Below are 20,296 nucleotides of genomic sequence, written 5' to 3'. Positions count from 1 at the left end.
ACACTAAATAAACGTTTAAAGCAAGCTTTGATTCTGCCACTGTCACTGAATAATAATAATTTCCTGTTTGTTCACTTTTGATCAAGCTGTTGCTTTACTTAATTTATTTACAAATAAAATAATAAATTAATATCTAGAAGTCTGCTTTCAACACATTTACAGTTCACTGGAAGAGAAGATTGTAGCTGTATCGCATAGACCCGGTCTTGTATTAAAGCGCCCTCTATCGGGCGAATGTGGAGACTCTTATTTTGAAATCTTTGCTATTCTACTTCTGCTGTGGGTGTAAGACCTGTGCAAGACTTCTCCCAAGACACGAGCAAGCACACGAAGAACACTTTTATGACCTTCTGAATTTATATTTGCATCCGTAACTCGCATGAGTGTTAACCAGGCATTTAAGTGTGAGTACATGAATACTGCGTTAACAGTAATGTTGTAAAAACACATGCTAAGTCTCATCATGAATTTCCACTGTTCATGTATACCATCAGATCATGTGGAGTCCTGATGAAATAGCCAGTTTGTGTTATAATCACTTTAATAAACTGCCCAAGAGAGGAAAGCCAGAGGCGGGCAGAGAGTGGACTCTACTGGCTGCTGTCATTCTTCTGACTGACAGCTCAGACCACAAGACAGGTTAGCAAGCCTGCTTAACTAATGCTCATCTCATAAACACTGATGTGAAAACTTCAAAATGCCCCTTTAACCATTTAATCTCAGTTCAAAAGCAGGTTGTGTCTTTGGGGACGGGCACCAAATGCATCGGCCAGTCTGCTATGAGTATGAAGGGTAAATGTAAAAGATTTAAACAATTTGTCAAATACTAACCTAACCTACTTTGCAATCTCATATATTTTGTATTGGGATGATTTGCAGGTGATATTCTGAATGACAGTCATGCCGAGGTTATTGCTCGAAGGGGGTGTGTCAGGTAATTTAACTCATGACTTCAGAAACACTTTACAATAAGGTTCATTAGTTAACATTAGTTAATGTACAGTATTAACTAACATAAACTAACCATGGGCAATACATTTGTTAGTGTATTTGTTAAACTTTGTTAAGTTTAGTTAATAAAAATACAGCTGTTCATTGTTTGTTAATTTTAGTTCACAGTGCATTAACTAATATTAACAAGATTTTAATAAAGTATTAGTAAATGTTGAAATTAACACGAACAAAGATTAATAAATGCTGTATAAGTGCAGTTCATTGTTAGTTCATGCTAACTAATGTGGTTAACTAATGTTAACTAATGAACCTTATTGTAAAGCGTTACCAGAACTTCTTTGCATTTGTGATGCATTCACAAACAAAAACCCAGCTTCTTATATCGCAATCCTTCACAGTTACACGCACACTGTAAACATATCTTATGGGCATATTTGATGTATTTATTCGTTTACCTTTCTATATTTGTACATGGATTTGACATGCGTCAGGCGGATGTTGTGTCCTGTAACCTGTGTTCTAGATGACTGAAGTTCATGTGTGTTGTTGTAATGGAAGCCCAAATATAGGCCACATTTAAACGTTTTTTTTCTTTTTTTCTTTATGCGATACTTGGCTTGCTTTTGATGTTTTTACAGTGCAACAAATCAGTCTTAACAAATCTTTATTGTTTTCCCTAAACATCTAAACATTCCTAAAACAAGAAAACTATTTTAAAAAAATCCCTAACCTTATAGTTTATAAGACATTAAGACTTGTTTTCAGAGGATTTTATTTTTCTTGCTCCAATAATCAATATGTTGATAGAAGATACATATTTGTGAAATATATAGAGAAATTGAGTACAAGAAATACAAATTTTCATTTAATGTAACAGTACTTTAAAATCAAAACAGTTTTATAAATGTGAATTAGTCATTTTTCTAAATATAATAATGAAATGGCTCTATTCACGAGACACCAATAATGTAAAAATTAAAATCAAAAGAATGTGCTTCTTGGTCACACTGTTGGGACTAAATTTGGTTTTAAAGTAATAACAGTAAATGCATCTGTGCACTAGTGTTTGCTCGGCCACACTGATGCTTCTGTCCTCAGGTATCTGACAGAGCAGCTGCACAGGGCTGTGAGTGGCCAGAGCTCTGACGTCTTCTGTCCAGGAGCCGAACGGGGAAAATGGACAGTTAAACCAGGAGTTTCTTTCCTTTTCTTCACCAGTCAAACACCCTGTGAGTCCAGCTTTATGTCTTACATGTTAATATCTGTTTAGTTAAAAAGGGTCTCTGCTGTGCACTACCAGTCAAATATTTGTATACTCTTTCTCTTGTATTTAGGTGTTCAAGCACGAAGTGCTGAAAACCTATTGTAATTGCTATTTGAAAAAAAAAAAAATCCTAAAACGCATCGTGCAGCCCAAACCGTAAGGCCTAGAGACTTGAAACCTGGCCAGGTGGTAGGGCCTCAGTTTGGGGAGAACCTATCAGAGTATGACCCCGATTGGCCCATAGGTGGCGCTACAGCAACCAAAAGTACTAAATTGCTCATAACTCCTAGACCGTTTGACTTGGAATCAAGCTTTTTGCACCACTGTGTTCCTTGGCTCAAGACGGACAAGATGTATATCTAGAATCAAGATAGAATCAAGATTGGGCGTGTCAAAATACACTCAAAAGCCTATAAATCATAAATAAAAACTCAGAACTTCACAAAAATTGATGAGCATATGTGTCATGACATGGTGAAGAAGCATGCAAAGTTTCATGGAGATCGGACCATAGGTGGCGCTATAACTGTTAAAAAGCTTTAAAACCATATATTTCCTATGGTAAATTGCCTGTATTGGCTGTAAATTGTCTTTTCCATCTATGATCGTATACTTTTCATATCATAATGTTTAAAACCAGTGCAGTACAATTCTCTGGACTCTCTAGATCAATAATGATCAGAAAAGGTATAACTTCTTAATTTGGATGGCTATAATAGGGTCACTTCAATATGTGAATGTGGTATATCATGGTAAATCATCCTATAACATGGTAAATCATGGTAAACTATGTTAAATCATGCTAGATTCATGGTAAATCATACTGGAACATGGTAGATCATGAAAAATCACACTAAATTTGGTATATCATGGTAAATCATGCTAAAACATGGTCTATTCCATCTATGATGTCAATGGTTAAATGCTTGCTACATAAAACTTAATGTCTTTTGATGCTTTTGTGCTTAACGGCCTTAACGGCCTTAACTGCTTGAACACCGCTAAATGCTGCTTGCAGCTTTAATATTATTACTATGTTTTAGAAAAATAGTCATTAAATATTCAAACCAAAAAGTAAAACAAGGAAAATTATCAGTCAGTACATTTAAAGTGTTCGTTCACCCAAAATGAAAAATCTGTCATTAATTACTCTCCCTCATGTCGTTCCAAACCCGTAAGACCTTCGTTCATCTTCAGAACACAAATTAAGATATTTTTGATGAAATCCGAGAGCTTTCTATCCCTCCACTGACTACAATGTTATTACCACTTTCAAGGCCCAGAAAAGTATTAAAGACATCGTTAAAATAGTCTGTGTGACTACAGTGGTTCAACCTTAATGTTATGAAGCAACGAGAATACTTTTTGTGCGCAAAACCCCCCAAAGATAACGACTTTATTCAACACTCTCTGCTCTTCCATGTCAGTCTGATACGCTGTTCAGGTAGTAAACACTGTGCAGCGCTTCCAGGTTATACGTCAGAACGCCGGCTCATTATTGGCTAGCTCCTACGTCAGCATCTCATACATGTGTCGTAGTGCTCACATAAACCGCGTCAGCCAATAATGAACTGCCGTCCTGAAGTAAAACCTGGAAGCGCTGCACTGTTTACTACTAAAGCTCTCGGATTTCATCAAAATATCTTAATTTGTATTGCGAAGATGGACGAAGGTCTTACGGGTTTGGAACGACATGAGGATGAGTAAATAATTACAGAATTTAAATTTTGAAGTGAACTATCCCTTTAATTACAGTTGAAGAATTCATAGAAATATAAGGGAGAAAAAATAATCATATTAGTCTTGCTCTTCAGACATAGAAACATTCATTTCATTGATCATGAAGGAAACAACATAGCCAACCTTTGGAATAATATGTAAATATATGAAATAGCTTAATCAGAACAGTACAAATATGCACACACACTGTATGGACAAAAGTATTGGAACACCTGACCATTACACCCACTGGTCCCCCTTTGCAGCTATAACAGCTTCCACTCTTTTGGGATGGCTTTCCACAAGATTTCGAGTGTTTCTGTGGGAATTTTTGCCCTTTCATCCATGATCCTGATTATGGACGAGAAGCAACTCTAGGCTAGATGTAGAAAGAGAGGGAAGAGAGCCAATACAAAAGAGAAAAGGTCAGATGAATATTACTGGGAAAAAGGCTAGATGAGATTCCTCCTTAAAAACACATTCAAATAGAATGTCATGAAATAGTTACTGTCTACAACCTACACATCCCAGCATAAACGCTCTTGTTATTAAAGTGGTTATATTCACAAACCACTATAATTTGAACAAGCAAGCATATGCATGATTTGGCATGGCAGCCAGTTCGAATAATAAATAGCCTAACCGTTGCCTTACCCTTACCTAATGCAGCAAAACATCCATTTTCTTCAAATTCTGAATGGATTATATATCGCCTAAGCTTGCATAAAAGCGCTAATCACTAAGCTATCACTCCTCTTAACACAAGGTTCTGCTAATCGATTAAGCTGACTGTACAATGAATATCTTATTTAGCCTACAAAATGTCTACACTTTTTTGTTACAAGTTAAATTATAATGAGAGAATTTGAGTGTGCAGATCTCAGCACTGGACAAAAACTCCGGCGTATTAAGTGTTGAGGGGATTCTAACTTAAACACGTCTGATTGACCATTGCGTTCAAGAAATCATCAGATATGTTTGTGATTGGCTACATTGCTCAACGCTGCAAAAATCCGTTGTAAATAAAAAACCCTATTTATATTAATTTCAACGCTCTCAAAAGCACAATCACCAAATCTGTTTATCGGTTTATGATGAAAGTATACATAGTCATAATTCAGTCATAATTCAGAGTTCAGCTCGCACACTGAACAAAACTCCGGTGTTTCAGCGATTATCTTAATGCCTCTGATTGGCCATTACATCTCAACAAATCGTGTGTGATTGGTTATAGTGCGCAAACACTGTAAAACGCGTACAAAATATGATGCAACATAAGCAGATCTAAATTTAATGCTGCAAGCCCGCAATCAACACTTTATTTAATTTTCCTTTTCACTTTATTACTAGATTTAGTTTAAATGTGCAGATGCATTTTTGGCTAAGCCTTCCCCAGCCTTACACACGCTCCACGTATGACGAGAAGGCCTGGCTCACAATCTCTGTTCCAGTTCATCCGGTTCATCAGGGCTCTGTGTGGGCCAATCAGGTTTCTTCCACACCAAACACCACACCATAATACCTCCTCCACCAAACTTTACACTTGGCACAATGCAGTCAGGCAGGTAACGATCTCCTGGCATCTGCGAAACCCAGACCATTCAGACTGCCAAACAGAGAAGCGTGATTCGAAGTTTCCACTGCTCCAGAGTCCAGTGGTGATGTGCTTTACACTCTCCATCCGACGCATGGCATTGAACTTGTTGATGTGAGGCTTTCATGCAGCTGCTCGACCATGGAAACCCATTCCACGAAGCTCCCGCCTCACTTCCTATCACAGCACCATTCTTAAATTAACTGAGCTCTTTTGGACAACCCATTTATTCACAAATGTTTGTAAATGCAGACTGCATGGCTAGGTTTTTTTTCTTCTTTTTTACACCTGTGGCAGTGGGTTTGTTTGAAACAACTGAATCCGATAATTAAATTGTCCATATAGTTAGGGTCAGTATATGTGTTTTTATCTTATTGTTTTATATATATATATATACAGGGCTCCAGACTAACTTTTTTGCCTTGGTTGCACTGGTGCGCCTAACTTTTTTATTTAGGTGCACCAGCACAAAATTTAGGTGCACCCAAATGTTTCCTCGGCTCGCGTCGCCTTTAACGCCACAATTTCAAGCTCAGCTTTTTATCATGCTCCATATACATGCATATATATTATGTAAATGATTTTAAACAAGAATAAGGTGTAGGTAAATACTTTTTTTTAATTTGAAGCACAGTTATATTGTATACAAAAAGAAATTTGTGCTTCACTGAGCTGCCAAACTAACTATTTTGAGTCTCTAGCTCAGGCTCGGTAGGCTCACCGAGGAAGGACCAGGGCTTGGCATCTTACAGGGACTGGGGAGACGGGTGGCTGAAGTAGCTCCATGTCTGGGCTGTTGTCGGAGCATTGACCGGGGAGTAGGGATGGGTATCCATAAGGTTTTAACGGTATTACTACTCTTACCGATACTCCTTAGCGATCCGGTACTTTAACAGTATTCTTATCGGTTCTTTTTGTTTTATGAACAAAGATAAACAATTAAACAAAGATGCACATTATATAGGCCTACACAGTGCTTTAATTTCAGGAAGGTCTACTAACATTAGCTACTGTTCAAGTATGGTCTAAAAAGAAATCTAATAAAGTAATCAAATGTAAAATAACACTGCATATTTTATCATAGATAGATAATGCTTATTAAAGCTGAAGTTATTAATTCAAGAGCTGTGAATACAAGCCGGTCATTTTGACATATTTTTGTGTACATTTGATAGTTTAGACACGCACATGAAACCCAAAGTATAATTTGCTTGTCTCGTTACGTTCTGTTTTTAGAGCGCGCGTCGCCTTGGGAACAGCATCTCTTGTGCAGACTTTTGTGCTTTTAATAGCTCTTTTTATTATTAAACGCGTCCCGCAATTTAGCAACAGTAGCTGGACTGCATTTTACAACAATCACGAGCTGATTCTGTCGTTAAGTTTGAGTTTTAGGGAGAAGTGACAGCGCACTGCTGCGAATGGAAGGAAGCTGCGCCAGACCGAATGTGTCTGTAGTTTTTAATGGTTTTACCTCAATATATATTTTTTATAATCTTTGGAAGCCGAAATCTAAAACAAAATCAGACTAATATCACAGACCTAAAGTGTAACCAGGCTACGTTTGAATGTTTAGTTCTGCGTCGTCACTCATTAAGCAGAGCTGTCGTGTTTTGCGCGCTGTGGCTCCGCGTGAGATCTCTCTCTCTCTCTCTGTCTCTCTCTCTCTCTCTCTCTCTCTCTCTCTCTCTCTCTCTCTCTCTCTTGGACTGCGAATAGCAAAAATGGTGTAATATTATTATACACAGAAAAGGCTCGCAAGATAAATTCTTTTTTTAAATAACGTCTTTATAGTAATAATAAATAGTATGTGTATTTTCTTAATTTCTCCAGTAAGTTACCGACATCAGAACCGATCACGTCCGAGCTGATCGATACAGCGGTCTTTCAGAAGTTGAATACCGGGTTTCGGTACACATCCGTACCGGGCAGAGTGTTGGGGGAAACAGGCCTACTTTTCTAAAAGAAAAAACTCTATGGGTCTATTTCTTTTCATTGTTCGTCGTCTGTTTTCTTGCGTTTCTTTTGCTGATGCTGATTGCCGTAACTGATTCTCTGGTGCTCAGGTCGCAATTTCAGTCACACAGCACGGAGCAGTGTAGGCCTACCACAGCCAATCAGAGGCAAAGACCCGCCCTATCTCTGTCTCTGATTGGTTTAGACCACGATATGATCCAACCATGAGTGTGCTGTGAGTTCCGACAAAGGAGAACAAGCGCTTCGCTCGTGGAAACTTGGCAGCGGACGCGAGGACGTTAGGTGCACCGGTGCGACCTTGGAAAAAATTTAGTCGCACCCTTACAAATTTTGGTCGCATATGCGACCAAATTGTTCGCACTCTAGAGCCCTGATATATATATATATATATATATAGTGTGTGTGTATATGTGTATATCTTGTCAGTCAGTGCTTTGCTAATGTATCCTCAGGTGGTGATGCCTCCATATTCCCTATGACTGGCAGTCAAGCGCAGCCCTGTGAGCCAGTAAAGGCAGTTCAGAACGAAGAATCAGAGAGACGAGGCCTAAAGCGACATGCTGACAGTGAATTAGAGGAGACCAGACAGGGTCCTGGAGTGAAGACAAGTGACAACCATTCATCATTCAGAAAATCAGGGGATGCCGATGAGGAGGAAGTTATAACAGAAAACAAAGAGCATAATCAATTAAATGAAGTCTCATACTATCAACCGGATGTAAAGAAAGTCTACCCACCGGACCTCCATCGCACAGGGGCAAAGTGTGTCCCTGATGGCCCAACCGACCCTCTCAAGCCTGGATTACTCTATCACAATGTTGGGGTTTTGAGGGTTAAGCCAGGCCGTGGGGAACGCACACTTTCTCTCTCGTGCAGTGATAAACTTACCCGCTGGACCATTCTAGGCTTCCAGGGTGCCCTGCTGTTTCATTACCTACAAGGACCGATCTATTTCAGTGCTGTGGTGGTTGGAAAGGGTCCATACAACCATCAGGCAATCCAAAGAGCACTGAGAACACGGTAAGTGTTGCTATGTTTAAATACCATACTAACGTACTACTCTTACCATTTCTGCAGTACAGGGGAAGTTAGTATTTTTACTGTTGGTTCGGTCAATCTCAAGAGGTCAAGTAGAGGTGTTATATTATAAGCAGGGATGAGGAGAGGTGAGAATCCAAGTGCAGCAACAGTTTATTAAAAAACACAAAACAGAGATAGGAACACAATTCAAACAGGGGAAACTGAGACATAATCCAGACAGGGGAAACCAGGAGCGCAACAGCTTACAAAGAGAGACTTGCAAGAACAACGACCGACAAAAGACAACAGAAACACAGGAGTATAAATACACAGGGAACCCAAGGGCTAAAGATGAACAAGTGTAGATGATAAATTACTATGGAAACTAATAAGGGTAACTACGGAGACGAATAAAGCAAACAGGAACTAAACACAGGAAGAGAACATGGGGACCGGACCATATGACAACATCGATGAACACAGACTCAGGGGATATGTTACAAAGCCACCCCCCAAATAAATGAGCGGCTTCCAGACGCACCACAAATATAACAATAAGTCCTGGAGGGAGGTGGAGCGGAGGTGGATCAGGGGGCGGGATGGTGGGCCAGGCACATGTGGCAGAAGTGAACCTAGTTAACCAAGGAAGAAACTGAAGATCCTCTTGGCGGAGCAGAAGACCACCACAGCAGAGTAGAAGAAACTGAAGATCCTCTTGGCAGAGCAGAAGACCACCACAGCAGAGTAGAATAAACTGAAGATCCTCTTGGCAGAGCAGAAGACCACCACAGCAGAGTAGAAGAAACTGAAGATCCTCTTGGCAGAGCAGAAGACCACCACAGCAGAGTAGAAGAAACTGAAGATCCTCTTGGCAGAGCAGAAGACCACCACAGCAGAGTAGAAGAAACCAAAGATCCTCTTGGCAGAGCAGAAGACCACCACCACAGCAGAGTAGAAGAAACTGAAGATCCTCTTGGCAGAGCAGAAGACCACCACAGCAGAGTAGAAACTGAAGATCCTCTTGACAGAGTAGAAGACCACCACAGCTGCAGATCCTCTTGGATCTTCAGAAGACCACCACAGCAGAAGCAGAAGACCACCACAGAAGAAGACCACCACAGCAGAGTAGAAGAAACCGAAGATCCTCTTGGCAGAGCAGAAGACCACCACAGCAGAGTAGAAACTGAAGATCCTCTTGACAGAGTAGAAGACCACCACAGCTGAGTAGAAGAAACTGAAGTTCTTCTTGGCAGAGCAGAAGACCACCACAGCAGAGTGGAAGAAACTGAAGATCCTCTTGGCGGAGCAGAAGACCACCACAGCAGAGTGGAAGAAACTGAAGATCCTCTTGGCAGAGCAGAAGACCACCACAGCTGAGTAGAAGAAACTGAATATCATCTTGGCTGAGCAGAAGACCACCACAGCAGAGTGGAAGAAACTGAAGATCCTCTTGGCAGAGCAGAAGACCACCACAGCTGAGTAGAAGAAACTGAAGATCCTCTTGGCAGAGCAGAAGACCACCACAGCAGAGTAGAAGAAACTGAATATCATCTTGGCTGAGCAGAAGACCACCACAGCAGAGTGGAAGGGATTGAAGATCCTCTTGGCAGAGCAGAAGACCACCACAGCAGAGTAGAAGAAACTGAAGATCCTCTTGGCAGAGCAGAAGACCACCACAGCAGAGTGGAAGGGATTGAAGATCCTCTTGGCAGAGCAGAAGACCACCACAGCAGAGTAGAAGAAACTGAAGATCCTCTTGGCAGAGCAGAAGACCACCACAGCAGAGTGGAAGGGATTGAAGATCCTCTTGGCAGAGCAGAAGACCACCACAGCAGAGTAGAAGAAACTGAAGATCCTCTTGGCAGAGTAGAAGACCACCACAGCAGAGTAGAAGAAACTGAAGATCCTCTTGGCAGAGCAGAAGACCACCACAGCAGAGTAAAAGGAACTGAAGATCCTCTTGGCAGAGCAGAAGACCACCACAATAGAGTAGAAGAAACTGAAGATCTTCTTGGCTGAGCAGGAGACCACCACAGCAGAGTAGAAGAAACTGAAGATCCTCTTGGCAGAGCAGGAGACCACCACAGCAGAGTAGAAGAAACTGAAGATCATCTGTGCTGAGCAGGAGACCACCACAGCAGAGTAGTAGAAACTGAAGATCCTCTTGGCAGAGCAGGAGACCACCACAGCAGAGTAGAAGAAACTGAAGATCCTCTTGGCAGAGCAGGAGACCACCACAGCAGAGTAGAAGTGCTTGCGGCAGAGCAGGTGGAGCTGGTGACCACCACGCCAGAGCAGGCGAAAAGGCAGATGGATCATAGATGTTCTCTTTGACCGTTTCTGAACAAACAGTGAGTCCAGGGACGATCTCTGTGGTTGTGTCAGAGCAGGCAGGAGGTTCAGGAGCAGTCGCCTCCGCCTCGGGAGGAGCAGTAGACATGCGTGCAGCCCAAACACACAAGATGGCGACTGCCATTACAGGAAGCGCAGCACTTTGACCACCGGAATCTGTTGTGCTGGGACCTCCGAACTTGGATGTGCAGGGACCACCGGGATGGTGGTCCCTGTCCGGGGACTCTGGCCTGGCATACTGCGGGAGTGCCACGTTCCTCCTCCGCGAGTCCATTTAGGATCGTGCAGTGGCATGAGCCCCCCCCCCCCCCCCCCCCCCCCCCCTCCTAAAAAAATCATGAGGCAAACCTCATCCGTGAAAGTCAAATGTGCCAGCTCAATAAAGTCCATGACGTATTCCTCAATGGGCCAGTCTCCCTGACGGAGACGCATAATCTGTTCTGCTGGATTCATTCATTCTGTTACGTTTTAATTGGGGATGAGGAGAGGTCCTCAAGTGCAGCAACAGTTTAAAAAAAATAAAGATAATCCAAAACAGAGATGGGAACATAATCTAAACAGGGGAAATCAGGAACGCAACGGCTTACAAAGAGCTTACAGCGTACACTTTATAATAATAATAATAAATATAGCTGCGAGCAGCGATTACGGGCCCAAGCCGGTGGCACCGCAACCCCGGTGCCTTTAGTTACCTAAAGGCACCGGAGTGGCGGTGCCGCCGGCTTTGGCCCTTCATCGCTGCTCGCAGCTATATTTATATATATATATATATATATAAACAAGCCGGTGGCACCGCCACCCCGGTGCCTTTATATATATATATATATATAAACAAGCCGGTGGCACCGCCACCCCGGTGCCTTTAGGGTTACTGTGCATGACGGGCAATATCGTAACTCCGCTTTGACCTTTGAGAAGATGTGTGCTGTAGAGCTTGCATTGGTGTGGGCTCTGCAAAAGTGTGCATTGAGGGCACATATCAACCACAAAGTATGCGTGAGCAACCTTCTGAAACCTAAAATGAAAAATGAGACACCCTACGGTCTCATGGACTTAATGGACACATGAAATAAGTACACAAGTTTGAAAGTTATATGAAGTGTGCCAAGACAGAATATTTGCCTGATCTGATTAGAAAAATAGTTGGTGTGTGTGTGTGTGTGTGTGTGTGTGAGAGGCGTGATTGAACAATGTAGACATAAAAACATACTCCGTCCTTTTGTTCATACAGGACATTATTCAAACTGCAAAGTGTTTACTTATATTTGTGTACAATCGCAATAAAACACAACATTGTGCTTTTGTCAAACTGTAAACTACAACTGTCACCCAACCAAAATATCTTACACACACACACACACACACACACACACACACACACACACACACACACACATACTTGTTTTTGCTACGTTGTGGGGACTCATGACTAGAAGGTGACACGTGGGGACAGCAATTTCTAAATACAATAAAGCCATCATTTTAAGTCAGAAGTGTCTGGGGGAATTTTTGAATCCCAAAAATCAACTTTATTATCATAAATTCTTAATTTTAGAAAGCTTAATATTTGTCAGGTTTTTCTATTCTGGTGGGGACGTCCCCATTGTGTCTTACCACAAACCACCACTGTGTGGCACTATTATGAGTTATCTGTAGATTAACGATTTTTTTACACAAATTTAAACCTGTACCAGATTAACAATAAATATTAAGTTTAGATAATCATTAAAGAATTGTTTAAAAGGGAGAATTGTCTATATTTATATTTGTATGGATTTTTACTTCATTTTACAATTCACTAATTCCCTATATTTGAATAGACCATTTGTATGGATGTAAAAAGTGACAACAGCCTCACCTCACTTCCTGATTAACAGGAATCTATTTTTCTTCAACTCTGAGAATCTGAAAAGGTCCACATTTTGATAAATAAGACAGTCATGTTGTATGACAAGCAGGAAATGGTCATGGGGCATTGATCCCACGGGTATAATTGTGTTTGCTGAATAATGATCTGCGCATACTGGAATCAACTCTGAATTAAAACAGCACATGCCTGGCATTCAACAGGGTTGCGAAATATACTGCTATTTGTGTTTTTCTTATTCGTAATACTACAAATTTGTCACGTACAGAAACCTGGGAAGCCCCATGAGTCCAATATGTATTAATTCGTTGTGGAAAAAATCGCCAAACAATACAAAACAGTCTTTAAGCAGTGAGGATGATTTTGTTGTCCTCTCTCTTCTTAAAAAGAGAAAAAGAGGAAATCTTTTATCCTTAAACTCAACACAAAACTGTATTATCTATCTGTATTATCTATCAATCTGGCATCTGTATGTCTTTATATCGGTCTGTTTATCCATCTATATTTTTTATGCAAGTGTGCCACAATTTTGGGACCACACCGAATTCTTTTGAGTAGAAGACATTTGACGTAGAACCCCCATAAACTTCCCCAAGAGAAGTTTGGACATTTGGGCTATTACAAAAAAAAACAAGAATCTATGTTTTCTTAATGCTCTTGAACATTTATTTAAGTACCAGTGTTTTCACTCGAGTTTTGAAACACATTTTGAACTTGTTGCCCAAACAGAAAATAAAACCCCATCTAGGTAAAGGACTTTTACATTTTTCGCTTTAAAGCATATGATTTTTAACATAAAATTTCACCCCCTCCCAACTTCTCCCCTGAAGTGCTGCTGGTGACCTTTCAATGCACTCCATGCATTGGGCTTTACCAGGAACCTTCCCAGAGTGGATGTTGTTCATCAGAGTGTTTTCCACAGCCTGGATCTCCTCTTTAGACCACTTTCTCCGTGGGTTTTGTGAAGATACTGAATAAAATAAAAATAAATATTAGTAATTGTGATTGGGATAAAAGTTATTTTTATTTTATTCCCACACGACATGAACGTGAATAACATATCAAATAAATACATGGTCTTTGTTTTTTCTCTCATTTCTTTACAGTTTTATACATACATGTTTGCTAAAATCTAGTTATCATGGTTGAAAATGTGACAATATTTAGGTTTTATTGGTCTTAACCATAAAATACTGCTTGGGAAATTGAAGAAGTAAATTCTTTTCTTTACATGTTTAAGCCTTTAGAAACTAAACATTTTAGTTATAGGACCTAACTAAAGCTGCCGCACCCCACAGTGTTTTCTTCTTGACAAATTGTGCAGTCTTTACAGTCTTTATCCAGGGCCTGAATTTCGTTTTGGAAATCTCCCCTTAGGTGATTCTTATGGGGGGGGGGGGGGGGGGGGGTATTTAATTAAAAAATATTTTTTTTATTTGATGGGGGAGTTTAGACTTTTTTTTTAATTACTTTTATCTCCTATATGCTCACTCATTGCATTTTTACAATGGGGTATTTTTGTTCTTAAGAATTTATACAACACAAGGAAGCTTGATTTCAATCTTTGAATTAAATTGAAAAAAAGTAGCACAAATAAATACAATAGAATAAAGATACCTATAAAGAGAAAAGTTTTTGCTTAGGTCTGACACTAGTATTCAGAAATACTACAGAGACTGAATAAATTAATCAAATGTAAAATAACACAGGGTAGTATTTTAGTCCTGACTAAATTAAATACATAGGATATTAATCCTGATTCATTAAAATTAAAGCTATGTTTTGTTGTTTTGACAACCAAATTACTGACAGACTAGACATATGGCTGCTGTCACTGTGAGCTTGTGCACAGATCCTGTAGTACCAACATTATACGGTCACGTGCGATGTATGCTTATTAAGACATAACCGAATGTGTTTAGAGGATACTCACCAAGACCGAAATTGACATGATTTTCGCATGTTTTTGACTGGTAAAGTGATATAATCCACGAAAAATAAAGTTTGTTACCCGTGAGCTGTTTGTGAGGCGGCTTGTATGTGTGACGAAAAAAAACCCGACAGAAATCTCGACAGCGCACAAGTAGCCTACCGAATAGTTTAAGATCACGTGAATGTTTAAACTGGTGAGACTTAAGAAGACGTAAGAAGCCTTTTCTAGCTTTCTTATCATTCCCTTTCAGTAGCTGACTACATACCTGCTGAATCTGAAGGTGAAGCACCATTTCCAGTCTCATTTTCAGAGTCTGATCCATCACTGTCCATCAGTACTTTCTCTATAAAACACAGTAACCATACAGATAAAATTAATAGGTAACAAACTAAATATTTTTATATTGTCTATAACCACGGGTGCACATAACTGGTATGCAGCTATGCATGTGCGACAAAAATCAGGAATGCGTAATGCGACGGTTACTCCGCACCTTTGCATACTTAACCGATCTTCTCATCTAATCTTACACATGACATGTTGCTTGTCAACTAAGTTATACTGTCAGAGATGTCCAAAAAGCAACAGACATTAAGCAGCTTCTTTGACGTTTCGCCACCTACAAAGAAACGCCAACTGGAGCCAGAGCCGAAAAAAAATACTTTGTTGCTTGAAGCTAACGATGAGTGCACTGAAATGTGGTGCAAGATTTGCCGATCAAGTCCACATCTAGCAGACAAAACAGGTGCGTTTTATAAAGGAAATTCTCAAAGAATTTCAACCATCCTTTATTTGACAAACATGAAAAGAGCAAGGAGCACACAAATGTGGCACAAGCTATTGTTAATAAACAAGCTAGCCGAGAAGAAATGTCCAGTTGCCCCACTTGCCAGATGGCGAGACAAGCTGAATGAAGAACAGCGGCAAGTTTAATGTTTTTCTCCTCACCTACTATTACGACGCGGTGCAGCACGATTCACTACTATTATGACGTGGTGCAACACGATTCACTACTATTACGACGCGGTGCAGCACGATTCACTACTATTATGATGAGGTGCAGCTTGATTCACTACTATTATGACGTGGTGCAGCACGATTCACTACTATTACGACGTGGTGCAGCACGATTCACTACTATTACGACGTGGTGCAGCACGATTCACTACTATTACGACGCGGTGCAGCACGATTCACTACTATTACGACGCGGTGCAGCACGATTCACTACTATTACGACGTGGTGCAGCACGATTCACTACTATTACGACGCGGTGCAGCACGATTCACTACTATTATGACGTGGTGCAGCACGATTCACTACTATTACGACGTGGTGCAACACGATTCACTACTATTACGACGTGGTGCAGCACGATTCACTACTATTACGACGTGGTGCAACACGATTCACTACTATTACGACGTGGCGCAGCACGATTCACTACTATTATGACGTGGTGCAACACGGTTCACTACTATTACGACGTGGTGCAGCACGATTCACTATTATTACGACGCGGTGCTTCACGATTCACTACTATTACGACGTGGTGCAACACGATTCACTATTATTATGACGTGGTGCAGCTTGATTCACTACTATTATGACGTGGTGCAACACGATTCACTACTATTATGACGTGGTGCAGCACGATTCACTATTATTACGACGCGGTGCTTCACGATTCACTACTATTACGACGTGGTGCAACACGATTCACTATTATTATGACGTGGTGCAGCTTGATTCACTACTATTATGACGTGGTGCAACACGATTCACTACTATTATGACGTGGTGCAACACGATTCACTACTATTATGACGTGGTGCAGCACGATTCACTACTATTATGACGTGGTGCAACACGATTCACTACTATTATGACGAGGTGCAGCACGATTCACTATTATTATGACGTGGTGCAACACGATTCACTACTATTATGACGTGGTGCAACACGATTCACTACTATTATGACGTGGTGCAGCTTGATTCACTATTATTATGACGTGGTGCAACACGATTCACTACTATTATGACGTGGTGCAGCACGATTCACTATTATTATGACGTGGTGCAGCACGATTCACTACTATTACCTATTACGACGTGGTGCAACACGATTCACTACTATTATGACGCGGTGCAGCACGATTCACTATTATTATGACGTGGTGCAGCACGATTCACTATTTTTATGACGTGGTGCAGCACGATTCACTATTATTATGACGTGGTGCAACACGATTCACTATTATTATGACGTGGTGCAACACGATTCACTATTATTATGACGTGGTGCAGCACGATTCACTATTTTTATGACGTGGTGCAGCACGATTCACTACTATTACGACGTGGTGCAGCACGATTCACTATTATTATGACGTGGTGCAGCACGATTCACTACTATTACGACGTGGTGCAGCACGATTCACTACTATTATGACGTGGTGCAGCACGATTCACTACTATTATGACGCGGTGCAGCACGATTCACTACTATTATGACGTGGTGCAGCACGATTCACTACTATTACGACGTGGTGCAGCTTGATTCACTACTATTATGACGTGGTGCAGCTTGATTCACTACTATTACGACGTGGTGCAGCTTGATTCACTACTATTACGACGTGGTGCAGCACGATTCACTACTATTATGACGTGGTGCAACACGATTCACTACTATTACGACGTGGTGCAGCACGATTCACTACTATTATGACGTGGTGCAACACGATTCACTACTATTACGACGTGGTGCAGCACGATTCACTACTATTACGACGTGGTGCAGCACGATTCACTACTATTACGACGTGGTGCAACACGATTCACTACTATTACGACGTGGTGCAGCACGATTCACTACTATTACGACGTGGTGCAGCTTGATTCACTACTATTACGACGTGGTGCAGCTTGATTCACTACTATTACGACGTGGTGCAACACGATTCACTACTATTACGACGTGGTGCAGCACGATTCACTACTATTACGACGTGGTGCAGCTTGATTCACTACTATTACGACGTGGTGCAGCTTGATTCACTACTATTACGACGTGGTGCAGCACGATTCACTACTATTACGACGTGGTGCAGCTTGATTCACTACTATTACGACGTGGTGCAGCTTGATTCACTACTATTACGACGTGGTGCAACACGATTCACTACTATTACGACGTGGTGCAGCACGATTCACTACTATTACGACGTGGTGCAACACGATTCACTACTATTACGACGTGGTGCAGCACGATTCACTACTATTATGACGTGGTGCAGCACGATTCACTACTATTATGACGTGGTGCAGCACGATTCACTACTATTATGACGTGGTGCAGCTTGATTCACTACTATTACGACGTGGTGCAGCTTGATTCACTACTATTACGACGTGGTGCAGCTTGATTCACTACTATTATGACGTGGTGCAGCACGATTCACTACTATTACCACGTGGTGCAACACGATTCACTACTATTACGACGTGGTGCAGCTTGATTCACTACTATTACGACGTGGTGCAGCTTGATTCACTACTATTACGACGTGGTGCAACACGATTCACTACTATTACGACGTGGTGCAGCTTGATTCACTACTATTATGACGTGGTGCAGCACGATTCACTACTATTACGACGTGGTGCAGCTTGATTCACTACTATTACGACGTGGTGCAGCTTGATTCACTACTATTACGACGTGGTGCAACACGATTCACTACTATTACGACGTGGTGCAGCTTGATTCACTACTATTACGACGTGGTGCAACACGATTCACTACTATTACGACGTGGTGCAGCTTGATTCACTACTATTACGACGTGGTGCAGCTTGATTCACTACTATTACGACGTGGTGCAGCACGATTCACTACTATTACGACGTGGTGCAACACGATTCACTACTATTACGACGTGGTGCAGCTTGATTCACTACTATTACGACGTGGTGCAACACGATTCACTACTATTACGACGTGGTGCAACACGATTCACTACTATTACGACGTGGTGCAGCTTGATTCACTACTATTACCACGTGGTGCAACACGATTCACTACTATTACGACGTGGTGCAACACGATTCACTACTATTACGACGCGGTGCAGCTTGATTCACTACTATTACGACGTGGTGCAACACGATTCACTACTATTACGACGTGGTGCAGCTTGATTCACTACTATTACGACGTGGTGCAACACGATTCACTACTATTACGACGTGGTGCAGCTTGATTCACTACTATTACGACGTGGTGCAACACGATTCACTACTATTATGACGTGGTGCAACACGATTCACTACTATTATGACGTGGTGCAGCACGATTCACTACTATTACGACGTGGTGCAACACGATTCACTACTATTATGACGTGGTGCAGATTGATTCACTACTATTACGACGTGGTGCAACACGATTCACTACTATTATGACGTGGTGCAGCTTGATTCACTACTATTACGACGTGGTGCAACACGATTCACTACTATTATGACGTGGTGCAACACGATTCACTACTATTATGACGTGGTGCAGATTGATTCACTACTATTACGACGTGGTGCAACACGATTCACTACTATTACGACGTGGTGCAACACGATTCACTACTATTATGACGTGGTGCAGCTTGATTCACTACTATTACGACGTGGTGCAACACGATTCACTACTATTATGACGTGGTGCAACACGATTCACTACTATTATGACGTGGTGCAGCTTGATTCACTACTATTACGACGTGGTGCAACACGATTCACTACTATTACGACGTGGTGCAACACGATTCACTACTATTATGACGTGGTGCAGATTGATTCACTACTATTACGACGTGGTGCAACACGATTCACTACTATTATGACGTGGTGCAGCTTGATTCACTACTATTACGACGTGGTGCAACACGATTCACTACTATTATGACGTGGTGCAGCACGATTCACTACTATTACGACGTGGTGCAACACGATTCACTACTATTATGACGTGGTGCAGATTGATTCACTACTATTACGACGTGGTGCAACACGATTCACTACTATTATGACGTGGTGCAGCTTGATTCACTACTATTACGACGTGGTGCAACACGATTCACTACTATTATGACGTGGTGCAGCACGATTCACTACTATTACGACGTGGTGCAACACGATTCACTACTATTATGATGAGGTGCAGCTTGATTCACTACTATTACGACGTGGTGCAACACGATTCACTACTATTATGACGTGGTGCAGCTTGATTCACTACTATTACGACGTGGTGCAACACGATTCACTACTATTATGACGTGGTGCAGCACGATTCACTATTATTATGAAGCGGTGCAACGCGATTCACTACTAATGATGTTTCCTAACAAAGTTCGGGAGGAGCATGTTCAGATAATTAAACACATGTGGAGCACATTCAGGTAATCAAGCCTAATTAGACACGAGTGGAGCACACTCCCAATCAATGAGGTAAGAGGTATATATTCAGCAAACTTAACTCAGTTCATTGACAGTCTAACAGCATCCCTCCACCACCCCATCTCCTCACTTCTTCTCCTAAATACTCTTACAACAAGG

The 20,296-nt window shown here is 41.2% G+C and overlaps 1 protein-coding gene across 1 annotated transcript in view; it reads left to right on the top strand.

Moving 5' to 3' along the window:
* The first annotated feature begins 254 nt into the window (after nucleotides 1–254).
* The window catches only part of adat1 (adenosine deaminase tRNA specific 1), a 45,922-nt gene continuing 25,880 nt past the window's right edge, over nucleotides 255–20,296 (top strand). Inside the window, exons 1-6 of the mRNA XM_056252069.1 lie at nucleotides 255–404; nucleotides 495–639; nucleotides 724–792; nucleotides 880–934; nucleotides 2,053–2,183; nucleotides 7,958–8,525. Of these exons, the coding sequence (XP_056108044.1) occupies nucleotides 498–639; nucleotides 724–792; nucleotides 880–934; nucleotides 2,053–2,183; nucleotides 7,958–8,525 (965 nt within the window). The 5' untranslated portion in view covers nucleotides 255–404; nucleotides 495–497. The remainder of the gene's footprint in view (nucleotides 405–494; nucleotides 640–723; nucleotides 793–879; nucleotides 935–2,052; nucleotides 2,184–7,957; nucleotides 8,526–20,296) is intronic.

The sequence above is a fragment of the Rhinichthys klamathensis genome, unplaced genomic scaffold (genome assembly GCF_029890125.1).
Source record: "Rhinichthys klamathensis goyatoka isolate OS25496 unplaced genomic scaffold, OSU_Roscu_1.1 h1tg000092l_1, whole genome shotgun sequence".
Taxonomy (NCBI): domain Eukaryota; kingdom Metazoa; phylum Chordata; class Actinopteri; order Cypriniformes; family Leuciscidae; genus Rhinichthys; species Rhinichthys klamathensis.
This window is presented reverse-complemented; position numbering and strand designations above follow the sequence as displayed.